At 41.0% G+C, this 16,667-nt stretch overlaps 1 protein-coding gene across 1 annotated transcript in view; it reads left to right on the top strand.

The window, feature by feature from the left end:
- The window catches only part of MNS1 (meiosis specific nuclear structural 1), a 54,184-nt gene that overhangs the window by 20,350 nt on the left and 17,167 nt on the right, over window positions 1-16,667 (top strand). Inside the window, exon 5 of the mRNA XM_073618780.1 lies at window positions 147-376. Coding sequence (XP_073474881.1) covers window positions 147-376 — 230 coding nt within the window. The remainder of the gene's footprint in view (window positions 1-146; window positions 377-16,667) is intronic.

The following is a 16,667-nucleotide window of genomic DNA, read 5'->3' as shown; positions in this document are numbered from 1 at the left end:
CGGTATAATCTGATAGCATCTGAATTCCTGTACCTCGCAATAGACTCCAAAATGAGAATTTTGCAGTGGGTACAAAAATCCTCTTTTTGTCATTTAAATATTCTTTCTCTAACCTGTCACTCACAAAACTTTTGCATACTGAATAGAAACGTGAATCTGAAATAGCTCGCAAAATGAAGGAGGAACATGAAAGGGCTTCAGAGGAGGAACTGGCTAAAGAGACCAGGCGCTATCATGAGAAGCTGCATTACCAGAAGGAGCTGGAAACACAGCTGGAAGAAAAGGAGATAAAGAGGCAGGAAGCTTATCAGGAGTTCCTGAGGGAGAAAATCCTGGTAGATGAAATTGTAAGGAAGATTTATGAAGAAGATCAGACGTAAGTATAAAATAAATGTGTGATGGTCCTTCTAAAGGAAATATATGTGTATGTGCAGAGTTTTCTGACTGCAAATATGAATTGTATATGACCGCATCTGTAATGAACAGTTAAAGAACAGCTCCAGTAAGCAATATATGCACCTAACCCACCCATATAACATATATCTGCTGTAATTGTAGAAAAAAAAAGAATCCTGTGTGGGGTTTCTAACTTAGGTTGGATTAGGGGAATATTTTATTATACAGGATTTATATAGCGCCAACAGTTTGCGCAGCGCTTTACAACATGAATAGGTAAGATAGAATAATTTTGTTTTTACTAGAAACGATCTTGCCCTTTTAAATATGAAGTTTGACTACAATGTATTTTTAACATGTTGTAAAATGATTTATAGCAAGCAACCAGCATTTACAGCCCTGGTTCTAATTTGGTTCTTATTAGCATATTTTATGTATACCTTTATCATTATTGCCTGGCATCCTAAATAATAATTTACAAATCAATTCATCACTAGTCTTTGACATAGTTTTAATAAGCTAGTTACCCTTTCAGGAATAGGTTTTGCTGTTTTTTTACAAATTACAGTAAACCTTTACATGTTTACAAAGATTCACCACCATCTATCCCCCCCCCCCCACATTCCTTGAGTACTTGGATTGTTAGGTTTAGGGTTGCACTGATAACGTTTTTCTACCAGCGAGTACGAGTACCGATACTTTCAGTCAAGTACTTGATGATGCCGAGTACCAATACCTTTTTGAGGTACGATTTGAGCCCATACCAAATAGACTCAAATCGCACTGCAAAGAGTCGCATTCCAATTTGAACAGGAAAGCGGTAGGATTCCTGTCCAAATCGCATACGGCTATCCCCTCCTGTGTGGTCCCAGTATAGAAAGACAGGGAAGCGCCATGTAAGAAGTGCAGCAATGGGTAAACAAACAGTTTATTTAAAAAAATGTTATCATAACTCACATGTTAAAAGTTCATCATATATCTTGCATGTCAAATTCAGAACCACGGCCGATTGTGGCGCTCACAGGGCTAGAGGAGATGTAGGAAGTTCCAGGACCCCTGTGGGTATAGGGCAGAAGGGATGTTGGCTTGAGGGGAGGACTGCCTATGCATCTCCTCCAGCCCTGTGAGCACCGCAAGCGGCCATGGTTTTCGATTTGACATGCTGCAAGCTATGTTATGTACTTTTAACATGTGAGTTGTGATAACCTAGCATTTTTTAATAAACTGTTTACCCATTGCTGCACTTCTTAGATGGCACTTCCCTGTCTTTCTATACTGGGATCACACAGGAGCGGTGGGAAAAATAGAATGCGATTTGGACAGGAATTGCACTACATTCCTGTTCAAATCAGTGCAATTTGAGGCCATTCATTTTGTATGGGCTCAAATCGCACCGCAAAGATGTTTGGTTTAGAGTATCGGGAGCATTTGCACCAGTACTTGTACTCGGTATCGGTGCATCCATAGTTAGTATAATGTGCTAGTATTCTATAACACATAGAATTATACTGCAAGATAAACATCATGTTGCCTTGGTAATCAAAATCTAAATTATAATAGCCAGTTGTTATTTTTCCAGAAAAAAACTGTAAATTTGATTGTCTAGGGCAGTGTTTCTCAACCTTTTTTCAGTCAAGGCACCCTTTAAAATTATATACAATCTCAAGGCACCTCATTCTAAAATGTAAAAAAAATATTCTAATAGCTTTACATAAAGCGGCAGCATCAACACACGTAGAACACCCAACATTAGGGGTAATTTATTCTTACAAATCAAATACAGTTTTGTACTTTAGTACCGACTAGTATTCCAGTGTTTTTCCTCTCCCTCAGAGGGGCAGGGGTGGGTCAAGCAAGGATGCTGTGCAGGCGATCAACACTGATGACATCACTGGTTGTTAGGGTGGCGTTGGCTGGAAGGTTGAAATGGTGCACAATTAAAACCTGTGGCTTTGTGTAACTAAAAGGCATTTTTCCAAGGCACCCCTGAAGCAACCTCAGGGCACCCTGGTTGAAAAAGGTTGGTCTAGGGCACCTAGATCTGTCCATTAAAAACCATACTCTCCCATGTATGTGTCTAGTCTAATTTTCCAAACAACAAAGAGCAATTGCCTTGCAGTATATGACCAGCAGATGGCATTAAAGTAGCACTAAAGGCAAAAACATTTTTTTCATTTTAAATAGAGTAAGGTCGGGTTATAACTTCTGTCTTTTTTTTTTTTGCCATCTGTGCCCCATTGGGGAGATGTCCCTTCACTTCCTGTCCCATAACCAAAACAGCAAGTGAGAGGTAATCTCTCCAAAATTAGGGAATCCCTGGTTGTCACCAGGGTCACCAAAACTAATGTCACCATTGGAAGATTTTCTCTCTCTCTCTTTCTGTTCTGGGGACAACCCAAAATTTGGGATTATCTTAATGGTAAACAGGACAAAGAAACGGTGAATCTCCCAAACAGGGGCACAGACAGCAGTAAACCTGACAGGTGTTCTAATCCCTCTCCTCTAATTTTGTTTCTAATTTTGTTTCCCTTTAGTTATACTTTAATTATCCACAATCCACTACTTATTTTCTATTGTTGGCTCACTGCCACCCTAAAATATCTTAAAGGCAATCTATAGTCACAGCATACACTTTCTTTCTTTTTACAGCGCAACATTATAATAACCATACAAACGATGGTTATTTTTGACAACCCAATATAAGCTTATTTGAAAAACCTTCTTTTCCATCTCTTTCCACAACTTCCTGTATTTTCTGTATGCTTTGCAGCATCCCTCTGCTGCTTACATTCAGTTTCTAAGAACTACATATCCCATGGTTCAAGCAGTGATTTCTGTACTGACTCCACCTCCTTAAACCTCTCATCTCGGCTCCTCTGTAGTTAGAAGGCAGGCTCTGACAAATGGCATGGTGAATATGTGTCCCAGAATTCATGAAAGTAAATGTGTGGGGATCTTCGCAAAGTACGTCTACCAACTTCAAGATTGTTCAGATAAAAACTTTATTGTTTAATTTTCATATCTGTGGTTAATAATGTTAGGTGCCCAGTGTCTGTTTTATAAAAAAAAAAATGCAGTTCTATACCTAATTTCAGAGCGCCTCTTGGCGCTCATGTGACCGGCCACCTCTCTCCTCCCGACTGATGTCTCACTTGCTGTATAAGCTTTAATAAAATTTTAATGAAACAACAAAAAAACAAAAACTATAGCTCGCATTAGTGGTTAACACCTTATGTTGGTGGTCATTGGAAGATTGCCCTCCTGTATTGGTGGTCAGTGTAGGTTGGAGATCAGTTCTCAATTGCTCAACCTCAATAGGAGCTCTGATTGAGAGAGTCTGATCTAATTTAACTAAGGCTAGCCAGAGAAGGTAGATGTTTTGAAGAATCACCTACTTACCCCTTTGTAGAGCAGCCACTGTTTTTGCCTGTACAAATTACTTTCACCTGCGTTATCCCCTATCTACTCAGTTGCTATATAAGCTCGCACCTACTGTGATCAGACTGTTGTTCATACATACATATATACAGTGGGGACAGAAAGTATTCAGACCCCCTTAAATGTTTCACTCTGTTATATTGCAGCCATTTGCTAAAATCATTTAAGTTCATTTTTTTCCTCACTAATGTATAGAGCTGCACGATTCTGGCTAAAATGAGAATCACGATTTTTTTGCTTAGAGGATAGATCACGATTCTCTCACGATTCTCGCGGCGTAACATCATCTTTCACATTAAAACAAAAAAAAAAAATTTATTTATTGAAGTGTATTTTTTCCCAAAAAATTGCATTTGAAAGCTGGGCAAATACAGTGTGACATAAAATATTAAAGCAATTGCCATTTTATATAATATTTGGGGGTTCCAAGTAATTTTTTTTAGCAAAAAATATTGATTTTAAGTTGAGAAAGAAGTGTCAGAAAAAGATTTAGACTTTAAGTGGTTAAACTTCCTGCATTTACACGTGGTTTAAAACTTGGCAGATTGCCCAGGTTATTTGTTTACACAGAGAAGTTCTATATCTTTGATCTAAGAAGGAAGTTGGTTACAATGTTTCAAGTTCTAAACTTGGCAGACTGCCTGATGTTTTCTTTTGACAGCTGAGTGAGCAGATAATCTCTCTACTTGTTTATATGAAAGAATCGGCAAACTCAGCAGGAGAGATCGTCAGGGGAGGTGAATCGAGATCACGATTTTTTAACGATTAATTGTGCAGCTCTACGAATGTACACACAGCCCCCCATATTGACAGAAAAACACAGAATTGTTGACATTTTTGCAGATTTAATAAAAAAGGAAAACTGAAATATCACATGGTCCTAAGTATTCAGACCCTTTGCTCCAGTATTTAGTAGAAGCACACTTTTGATCTAATACAGCCATGAGTCTTTTTGGGAAAGATGCAACAAGTTTTTCACACCTGGATTTGCAGATCCTCTCCAGGTCTGTCAGGTTGGATGGTAAACGTTGGTGGACAGCCATTTTTAGGTCTCTCCAGAGATGCTCAATTGGGTTTAAGTCAGGGCTCTGGCTGGGCCATTCAAGAACAGTCACGGATTTGTTGTGAAGCCACTCCTTCGATATTTTAGCTGTGTGCTTAGGGTCATTGTCTTGTTGGAAGGTAAACCTTCGGCCCAGGTCCTGAGCACTCTGGAAAAGGTTTTTGTCCAGGATATCCCTGTACTTGGCCGCATTCATCTTTCCCTCGATTGCAACCAGTTGTCCTGTCCCTGCAGCTGAAAAACACCCCCACAGCATGATGCTGCCACCACCATGCTTCACTGTTGGGACTGTATTGGACAGGTGATGAGCAGTGCCTGGTTTTCTCCACACATACCGCTTACAATAAAGGCCAAAAAGTTCTATCTTGGTCTCATCAGACCAGAGAATCTTATTTCTCACCATCTTGGAGTCCTTCAGGTGTTTTTTAGCAAACTCCATGCGGGCTTTCATGTGTCTTGCACTGAGGAGAGGCTTCCGTCGGGCCACTCTGCCATAAAACCCCGACTGGTGGAGGGCTGCAGTGATGGTTGACTTTCTACAACTTACTCCCATCTCCCGACTGCATCTCTGGAGGTCAGCCACAGTGATCTTTGGGTTCTTCTTTACCTCTCTCACCAAGGCTCTTCTCCCCCGATAGCTCAGTTTGGCCGGACGGCCAGCTCTAGGAAGGGTTCTGGTCGTCCCAAACGTCTTCCATTTAAGGATTATGGAGGCCACTGTGCTCTTAGGAACCTTAAATGTGGCAGAAATTTTTTTGTAACCTTGGTCAGATCTGTGCCTTGCCACAATTCTGTTTCTGAGCTCTTCAGGCAGTTCCTTTGACCTCATGATTATATGTATATACACATACACACACACACACACACACACACACACACACTCAGGGGGTTGTTTGCGAAAGGCAAATCCACTTCCACTTTGCACTACAAGTGCACTTGGAAGTGCAGTCGCTGTAAATCTGAGGGGTAGATCTAAAATGAGGGGAAGCTCTGCTGATTTAATCATCCAATCATGTGCAAGCTAAAATGCTGTTTTTTTATTTCCCTTGCATGTCCCCTTCGGATTTACAGCGACTGCACTTCCAAGTGCACTTGGAGTGCAAAGTGGATTTTTCTTTCGTAAATAACCCCCAATATATAAAGCGCTTCAGCAAAAAATACGCACTCAACTAAATTCTCCAATTCATTCAAACATATGCATATATTTGATATCATAAAATAAATATCCTATACACTTCATATGCGTTTATATATAAATTAAATGTCCTATACAAATGTATATACCAATATACATAAAGTGCAATTACAAATAAAGTGCAAAATGTTCTCCAAAAAGTACACTGTGCTATCCTAGATCATAAAAGTGCAAATGTCCACTTTCAGTTTTCTGATTTAAAAATAAAGTGCATATTCAATGTGTTCTCTCTTCCGCTGTCCATCACCTTGGTGGATACGGAATGGAAAAATGGTGGAAACCCTTGTTGTTTTTTATGAGCCCATGTTGAGCCAGGGATGAGTGGGAACAAACTATCTGATGAGTGAGGCGTGAAGGTGAGAAAATTTTGCACTTGATTTGTAATTGCATTTTATGTAGGTTTTTGGACACATGAATTTGTATAGAACATTTAATTTATATATGGACACATATGAAGTTTTATATGATATTTATTTTTATGATATCAAATCTATGTATATGTTTGCATGAACTGGAGAATTTAAATGAGTGCATCATCTTTTTTTTTTTGCTGAAATGGTGTGTGTGTATATATGTGTGTGTGTGTGTGTGTGTGTGTGTGTGTATATATATATATATATATATATATATATATATATATATATATATATATATATATATATATATGTGTGTGTGTATATGTGTGTATATATATATATATATATATATATATATATATATATATATATATATATATATATATATAAAAAATTACCAACAGTCTAGAACATTTCTGTGACTGATAAGTGGTACATCTGAAGTGCTTTTTGTCCCAGTTTTGGAGGTGTATATATAAATGCCCTGATCCTTGCCTCAGCCACCTATTAGCTTATTGGATCAGCCATTTAAGGCCTGCATAACTTTGTATGCAAGCAGATACTACATTGGATTACTACAGTAGACTTCTGCCTGCCCTTATTATGATCATACATTTCTCCGTATCTGGCAATATTCAGCACACTTGCAGTAAAAGGGAAAGCTCTTTAATCTGTTACAGATGTCTTCCAGCATGTTAGAATGAGATTGCTGTGGTAGAGCTTATTAGAGTCACTTTAGCAGGTAGAAACAACAGCATTTGTAGGGTACACTTCATTGCTAGAAACATACACTACAGGTTGTTTCTAGGCTTAAATCCTTGGTCAATGGACCATAGTTCCCCATTTAAATGGCCGTAATGAGGTCCTTTTGGCCGTTGGGACTTTAATATACACACATACTGGCTGATACCAGCAGACATGTATGTGTTTAGTGAGGAATCTCCTGGCAGTCTGAGATCCAAGTGCTTGACTTCCGTTGCCATTTTTACATTTATAAACATCACCCAGTTATTAAAAAGCTTTAAGACACAAATCTGATTGGCGCTATTTGGATCTAAACTGGCAACATACCCTTGTTACCCTTATTTTTAGTAAAGTACTCTTTATGGAGTACCCTTTTGTCTCCCATGTCATAGCCCTCAATGGAGGGGGGTGGGCACAGCATGATTCCCAATGACTCTCCATCATCAGGGCAGGCACAAACAAAAAATTTGAATGAGGGGATTTGCTTTTCTGCGTGATGTTAGCCAACTCTGCTTCAGGAATTGAGACTAAGAAACTAAGCAGATAATTTATATTTTAAATGCTTTGCAAATGAAAACTATAGACATTTGTTATGACCAAAGCTGTACTTTTTAACCCTATCAAAAACTGAATCTGCAAAGATGTATTTTCTATTGGAATAAGTATGTACTGTATAGCCAAAACCTTTATTTCTTTCCATTCACATATAGCCCCAGAAATCTAGTAGGGAGTGAGAGGAAACCTCTATAAAGCGAGGGGAATTCTCTTCTTGTTATCACTGAAACACAAGTCCTCCTTGGATCTCACTTTCTGTCTCAGGGACAGCGGTCACCAGGAAAAATAAAGAGGGTAAAGACAGCGATAAATGGTTTGAATCCCGGACGGTTCTGTAGGGACCGGCCAAGATTCGATCCATCTATGGGCAAGCTGGTTGTACCCAAGACGATTCATCGATCGACTTGGGTACAACCAGCCTGTTCAGTTGTATACTTATGATTACCGCCGGAGGCTATAGCAGCTAGCTGTAATCATTATGTTCTGCCGGCCCGGGAAAGCTCCAAGCCAGCAGAACACAATAGTGACTGTGTTGATGGGGGAATTAAGCGATTTTTCTTTCCTTCCACCCATGGTGGAAGGAAAGGAAAATCAAATCATCTATGGCTTGCTTAAATCTCTGCGGTAACACAGACAGCAATAAAAACATGACTGAGTTCTTATACCTACACATCCAATAACTAAGCAAAAACTGTTTTGGCCATACATTCACTTTAATAAATAGAGAAACTATATTCCTAAAACGCCAGCAGATGGCAGTGGTGTACAGAAATACATTTTTTTTTTTTTCCTTACTCAGTTTTAAAACGTATCTGAAAACACATGGTGTTATAGAGCAGGCTGTGACACACTTTCATTTTACCTACTAAATTTATGCTTACATAGCTGAGTATTTTGCAGTTTTGACCTTGTTTAAAGTTGTAAACCCTTGAAGGAAAAAAACAAAAAAAAGAAACCTGTAATGCCGCGTACACACGATCGGTTTTCTTGTCGGAAAAAGGTATGACGGCTTTTCCGACGGGATTCCGCTCAAGTTTGCCTTGCATACACACGGTCACGCAAAAGTTCGCTGAAATTACGACCATCAAGAACGCGGTGACGTACAACACTACGATGATGACGTTTAATGCTTCCGAGCATGCGTCGAATTGTTTCCGAGCATGCGTAGGGATTTTGCACGTCGGAATTGCCACAGACGATCGCATTTTCGGATAGGAACTTTTCCGGACTGTAAAATTTAGTGTAGAGACCGATGGAGCATACACACGGTTGCATTTTCCGACGAAAAAAATTTCATCGGTCTTTTGCAGGCCGAAATTCCGTGTGTATGCGGCATTAGAGAAAGGCATAATGAGCTAGTATGCATCATTATTATAAGTATTATTAATACTTCCCTTCGAACGAACCCCTCCAGTGGTGCCCACACACCGCTGAGAGAGCGGACATCTTCCCCGGTGTTTCTTCCGGGTTCGCGTGCTTCAGCGATGTGAGTGACCGGAGCCGCAATGATGTCACTCCCACACATGCGCGTGGGAGCCGACGTTTATGGCACGGGCTCTGAAGGACCAGTATTCTGCCGAAAACTCCAACTCGCCAAAATCTCCAACCGCATCACTTCCGCTGACTCTCCAGCAGCAAAAATTGTAGATTACTATGAGTTGGCTGTCTTTACAGAACACCGGCAACGTTTACACTAAGGTACACGATAATGACATTGTTCGTCCACCCGCTAGTAACCAACAACATGGCCTCCTTATCCAGTGTTCTGTCAAAACGGTAAACTAGTCATGTACCGTAGTGACTCATTGAAATCTGCAATTATTGCTTCTGGTGAGTCACCGGAAGTGACATGGTTGGAGATTTTGGCGAGTTTAAGTTTTCGGCAGAACACCGGCATCGGCCTTATTATAGGCTTACTTGTAGGTACAATTAAAAAATAAGACTTTACTTCCTCTTTAATGCAACTGCAAAAGCTGAATAAAAGCTGCTTTTAGTCAGAGCACACAACACTGTTGGATCTTAAGCTAGCCATTGAGGGATAAAAATTCAGCTGGTTCAGCAGGGACCAGGCTAAGTTTGATTAGTGTGTGGTCATCCATGTTCAACAGAAGTTGGTCATTTGATAGACTTCTCTTGAAAGGACCTGTTGGAAAACTTTTGTCACTCAGCAGCTGAAGCTGATCGATGTATCCTGACAGCGGCAGTTTCCACTGTCAGAGTACAACACCCCTGTAGAAATGGGGGAAGGGGATTACTCCATCCACTGTGTGTGTGATGGAGCAGTCTATTATTCAGTGACTAGCCTTAGAGTTTATGGTGGGTTACATTGTAATGTTATTGCAGATACTAAGTCAGGGGTGTCTAACTCAATGTCATTGTGGGCCGCATCAGCAGTATGGTTGCCCTCAAAGAACTGGTTGAATCTGGAAGGCTATGCATCTACTCTCTTTTATTGAGTGCAGAGTTCAGGAGTGTGTTCCATACAGAGTGCATGGTTTAGGGGTGCATTGCGTACAGAGTTCAGCTTCCTCACAGCTCTGCTCTACTCCTACCTCTCCCTATATAGGCGGCTCTAACACTGCCCTGTGTAGGCAGCTCGCTCTATTACCCCTGTATTTGGCTCTGTTATACCTCCCTGTGTAGGCAGGCAGAGCATTCTCACTCTCAGATTCTGGAGAGCTGTCCTTGCCATGAGGGATCTGTTACACCTGAAAGCCGCTGAAAGCAAAGCTGTCCCTTGTATACACAGAAGACTTCCATGTTTACAAGTGACAGCAGGGAGGGGAGGGTGAGAACCGCACGTGGTGGAATGGAGTTGCACCCCAATCGTCTGCAAAACTGAGTGGGAGAGCCACATGACCAGCCTAGAGAGCCAGGTCTTGCCCATGTTCCTTGTGTTTGACATATGTCCACTAAGCAGTCTATTTATGCTTTTATTTATACAACATTAACCCAGGATTTACACATTCTTCCATTCAAATCTAGATAGAAAATGTGTAAATCCTGGGTAAAAGGTGTTTTGAGGAAAAAAGTAGACTTCAAAGTGATGGTCGATAAAAATGTTTACTTTAGTTATTGCTCCTTTATATCCAAGCTTTATTCACATGCAACTTATGAGCTACTAATTATCATGTCAGATAATCACAAAAACTCAGTCAGGAGGGATAAAGTATTTTAGCCATGTTTCACATTTTTTTTGTAGGTGTTCTGTATGAGTTTGGGCACAACTAGAAGAAGGGGTAGGGGAAAAAGTTCCAATCCTGAATGAGCAACACTATGGCTTTTAGGCTGATTTTGGGGATGTAAGTTTAGGGGTACCTTTTCTGTAAAACGATATTCAGTAAATGTGCAGCGCTGAATGAAAATAATACAATAATATGTAGCAAGGATACAAACAGTGTTCAGAATAATCATAAGATGCAAATATATGTGATTGAAAAAAGAGTCCATTCGGTGTGTAGTTCATAGGTGTACTAAAAGCTCACCAGAAGTTAAAGGTACTAGGCACAATATGACATCCACCAGGCATCACCAAGGTGCGTGAGAAGATCTCCACAAGTGAACCTTCACCCAACTTATGCACTCACCAGAAGAAAGACTTATGTAAGCTTCAATCTGTAATCAGTATTCTGTCCTCTTCAGTATGAGCCGTAGGTGATATGGAGACTTGCTTCCAGAACACAGCACACTAAAGAGCTCACCAGCCAGGATCCCAGAGAAAGCTTATATAGTGTAGTATTTATTGGAAGTCCTAAAATCCATATAGGTAGTGGTACTGCAGCATAATAAAACAAAAGCAAGTGCATTTACATTGGCGGCCACTGCTCCAAACACATGGACGCAGCGGGGCGACGTCAGCACCGCTTTGTCCACATGTTTAGAGTGGCTGCCACAGTTTTAAATGCACTTGCTTTTGTTTTATTATGCTGCGGTACCTATATGGATTTTAACCCAAAAAAAAACAAGAAAATACTGCGCTACCTATAGAAAATATCCCCCCAAAAAGCAGCAGTTAGTGAGATGTGCATATGTCGATGACGTCACGTCATCGCCATTTTCAGTGTGGACGGGTGCTCGCTATGCCGGCCGGCTGTTTGCTGTATTTTTACATACTCATGTGAGTTTTCTACCTTTTATCTATTAAATCGTTTTTATCAGTATTACACTATGGCCAGTTCCTTTTTATTTACATGCTCGTGAGATGTCATTTTGGAGTCTCTGCTGTATCCCCCGGTTCCTGCCGCAAGCAGTCCAGAACGCCAATGGATCTCTCATACTGCTATTGAACATAAGCTGTGGTTGGCTTGCCTTGCGGTAAGCGCATTATTTGCCTGGTGGTGGATCACGTAGTGTGGTGTGGTTAACCAATACTGAACACAAGCTGTTGTTGGCTTGCCTTGTGGTAAGCGCAATATTTGCACGGAGTGTGGGGTCTCATCTTCACTACTGAGTTTGCTAGTGTTCACTCTAAGTTCCCTTTTTTTCCTGCTGTATCTTTATGCACTAGTGTAAGTTTTCTACCTTTTCTAAACTTTAATTAGTTTGGCAGTATTACACTATGGCCAGTTTCCTTTTATTTACATGTCCATGAGATGGAAGTTTGGTGTCCTCATTACATCCTTTCAGCTACGATGTATACAGTCTAAGAGCACCATCTGGATTCTCCACACCAAGACGTGATACAGGCTGGTGTACGCTTGCCTTGCGGTAAGCGCAATTATTGGGTATTTGCGGATACTGTATGGGTTGTCACTCATATTTTTTACACCATTGACTCTGGTTGGATTCACCCAAAGGGTCTTTCTTGGACTGTTTTCAGAGCATTACTTCACATTTTTATTTTCTGTTACTCTATATGGACACTTATTTTTATTCGCAAATATTACATATGGACACTCATGTTTGATTCATACATACATGTGTTGACCCATGTACTTTTCATAATTTAATTTTTAATATTTTTCAACATTTTTGTATTTATATATGTACTTCCTCACGGAAGTCTTTGAGATTGCTTCACGTGTTTCACTTATATTTAGCGCGGTTATTTCTTTTTTATATGGATTTTAAGACTTCCAATAAATACTACACTATATAAGCATTCTCTGGGCTCCTGGCTGGTGAGCTCTTTAGTGTGCTGTGTTCTGGAAGCAAGTCTCCATATCACCTACGGCTCATACTAAAGATGACGGAGTACTGATTATGGATTGAAGCTCACAGAAGTCTTTCTTCTGGTGAGTGCATACTTTGGGTGAAGGTTCACTTGTGGGGATTTTCTCACGCACCTTGGTGATGCCTGGTGGATGTCATATTGTGCTTAGTACCTTTAACTTCTGGTGAGCTTTTAGTACACCTATGAACTACACACTGAATGAACCCTTTTATATCATATGTACTAATTTTTTTTCAATCACCTATAGTTGCATCTTATAATCATTGTGATCACTGTTTGTATCCTTGTTTAGGGCCGCTGATCTGCAGGTGACACCGATCCTCCTGTACCGGGCAATGGGGGGCCTGGCAGCTTTGTTACATTGTAGAGTGCAGGGCAGGCAGTTTTCAAAGCTTGTGAGCAGCTCCTAGATTGACTGATAATTAAATATAATTTCCCGATGGGAAAGGTATGGAATGAGTCGGCTGATTCAACTGTATGAGGGTGACATCTTAAAATCATTTGCAGAGTTGAGACAAGAGTATGGGATACCAAATAAAACATTCTATAGTTATTTACAGATCAGACATGCCTTGGGCAATCAGTTCAGGGACCACCCACTGGAATGGAGTAAGAATCCACTTCTCCAAAAAATAATTAAGGCAGATATAACCAAAGGTCTTATATCTGAGATATACGCACAAGTAACTGGCAGAATTAATATACAGGTAGCGTCCTCTAGGAACAAAGAAAGATGGGAAGTAGATGTGGGGGTAATAACTGAGATGCAATGGAAGAGGATTCTAGAATTCGGCCCATTGGTTCTCCTTCACAAAAAGCTTCACATCTGTTATTGCTACATAGAGCTTATTATACTCCCAATAAACTGTATATGTTCGGATGTAGACCTGACGACAAGTTATGGTGTGGAGATGCCCAAAACTGGTCAGATATTGGTCAGGGATTTTAAAAATTGTTAATACTACATTTAGGGTTAAATTAGAACTAGAACCTAAAGTATGTGTTTTGGGTCACATCGATGAAGACTTAGGGAATGCGAGTAATAGCAATTGCGAGATGCCTATATCAAGCGAGGAAATTAATTGCACAATCCTGGCAATCAACAATGCCCCCGACTCCGGAAGAATGGGTTATGACCATAAATTTATGGTGTGGAAAGAAAAAGCAACTTACATTAGATGAGGTAACTATGACAAGTTCGTTAAGATATGGAAGCCCTGGCTACAAGGGACGGCATGCCCCCTGTGAGTGTCGCATCAGAGACCTTACATAACGATAGCTTAAAAATGGGAAGCGATAAGGAAAAATTAGTTTCCAACAAAAGACGTAACTAAGGAATAACATGTATACCGAAAACGGATATTCTCAAGGGGAAGGGTAGAGGTTTTATAGTAATGTAGGTAAAGCAGGTATAAATAATAACTGTTAAAGGATACCTGATTGATGGATTTTACTGTTCAACGGTATGTTTTTCTTCTGGTGAAAACAATAAAAATTATTTAAATTCGAAATATAATTTCCCGGGTCCCCATCCTTCCATCAGTGGGGCCCAGGAGGCAGTAGCAGAGCGGGAACTCCCTTTTTTTTTTTTTTTTTTTTTTTTTTGTTATGTAGGTGCAGATGCAGCCAGTGCCACATTTGCCGAGAATTAGTTTAAAGTTCCAGGCCCCCAGCCTGGCTATCCCTGGCAAAGTGATATGGAAGGGATGCCTGTTTGCCTCACTCCCTCAGTAAGTGTTGAGGGCAGAAGGCGGGGCTGCTGCTGACGGGGACTGTGAGGCACCGCAGCTGTCCATCAGCAAAGTATGTGGGACGAGTATAGTCTGTTCAGGGATCATCGTCCAGGCAGCAGTGGCGTGACAAGGGCACAGAGCAGGGCCAAGGGGGGAAGCAGAAGGGCAACAGTAACATTAGCTGGGGGGGCATCGGGAGGAGCGTTTCTGCCACTACAAGGCTGACAGGAGTAGTGACATACTCCTGTCAGTTAAGTGGTAGTTGAGAGGTATCTGGGGTCTGTGTGTCTGAGGGAGGGGAGACTGCACTGGGGACACTCAGGTCACAAGGGGGGGGGGGTATAGTATTAAATATCTGTGCAGAGGATGAGAGTATTTGTAATAGGAGGGGGTGGGACAAGATGATTATTTTTAGGTATGGGGGTGGGGGGGGGTTATTTGTGCTACTATGCAATGCAAAAATGTGACAGCAAGGTTAATTTTCGCTGCACATATAGCATTACACCCACAGCATATTTTGCCCCCTCTCCGCTGGCTTTGCAGCATACGGGGGAGCAGTTGGGTGGCAGTAAAAAAGCAAGACAGAGACATGTGTTGGGCGGGGGGAGGCAGTCGGGTAAGCTGTACAGGGCACCATGATTTCTAACAGCGGCCCTGTCCTTGCTACAGTGCCTGAATAAGAAATAATACCCATTGACATTTTCCACATTTTGTCATGTTACAACCAAAAATGTAAATGTATTTTATTGGGTTTTTATGCAATAGACCAACACAAAGTGGCACATAATTGTGAAGTGGAAGGAAAATGATAAATGGTTTTCATGTTAGGGATAACGTTGTGGAGAAGTTTAAAGCAGGGCTAGGCTATAAAAAAAATATCCCGAGCTTTAAATGGAGCACTGTTCAATCCATCATTGGAAAATGGAAAGAGTATGGCACATCTGCAAACCTACCATGACATGGCTGTCCACCTAAATTAACAGGCCGGGCAAGGACAGCATTCATTAGATTAGCAGCCATGAGGCCCATGGTAACTCTGGAGGAGCTGCAGCGATCCACAGCTCAGGTAAGAGAATCTGTCCACAGGACAACTATTAGTCGTGCACTCCACAAATCTGGCCTTTGTAGAGTGTTAAGAAAGCCATTGTTGAAAGAAAGCCATAAGAAGTCTGTTTGCAATTAACAAGAATCCATGTGAGGGGCACAGCAAACGTGAAAAACTAAAAACGGAAAACTATGCTCTGGTCAGATAAGACCAAAATTGAACTTCTTGGCCTAAAAGTAAACTGCTATGTGTGGCGGAAAACTAACACCGCACATCACCCTGAACACACCATCCCCACCGTGAAACATAGTGGTGGCAGCATCATGTTGTAGGGATGCTTTTTTTCAGCAGGGATAGGGAAGCTGGTTAGAGTTCATTGGAAGATGGATGGAGCCAAATATAGGGCAATCTTAGGTTCACCTTCCAGCTGGACAACGACCCTAAACATACAGCCAGAGCTACAATGGAATGGTTTAGATCAAAGCATATTCATGTGTTATGCCCCGTACACATGATCGGAAATCTGACAACAAAATCCATGGACTTTTTCTGACAGATGTTGGTTCAAACTTGTCTTGCATACACACGGTCACACAAATCTTGTCGGAAATTCCGAACGTCAAGAACGCGGTGACGTACAACACGTACGACGAGCCGAGAAAAATGAAGTTCAGTAGCCAGTGTGGCTCTTCTGCTTGATTCCGAGCATGCGTGGAACTTTGTGCATCGGAATTGTGTACACACGATCGGAATTTACGACAACGGATTTTGTTGTCGAAAAATTTGAGATCCAGATCTCAAATTTTGTGTGACGGAAATTCTGATGGAAAATGTCCAATGGAGCCTACACACGGTCCTAATTTCCGACAACAAGCTCCCATCGAACATTTTCCGTCGGAAAATCCGACCGTGTGTACGGGGCATTAGAATGGCCCAGTCAAAGTCCAGACCTAAATCAAATTGAGAATC

This window comes from Aquarana catesbeiana, linkage group LG03 (assembly GCF_042186555.1).
Source record: "Aquarana catesbeiana isolate 2022-GZ linkage group LG03, ASM4218655v1, whole genome shotgun sequence".
Taxonomy (NCBI): Eukaryota; Metazoa; Chordata; class Amphibia; order Anura; family Ranidae; genus Aquarana; species Aquarana catesbeiana.
This window is presented reverse-complemented; position numbering and strand designations above follow the sequence as displayed.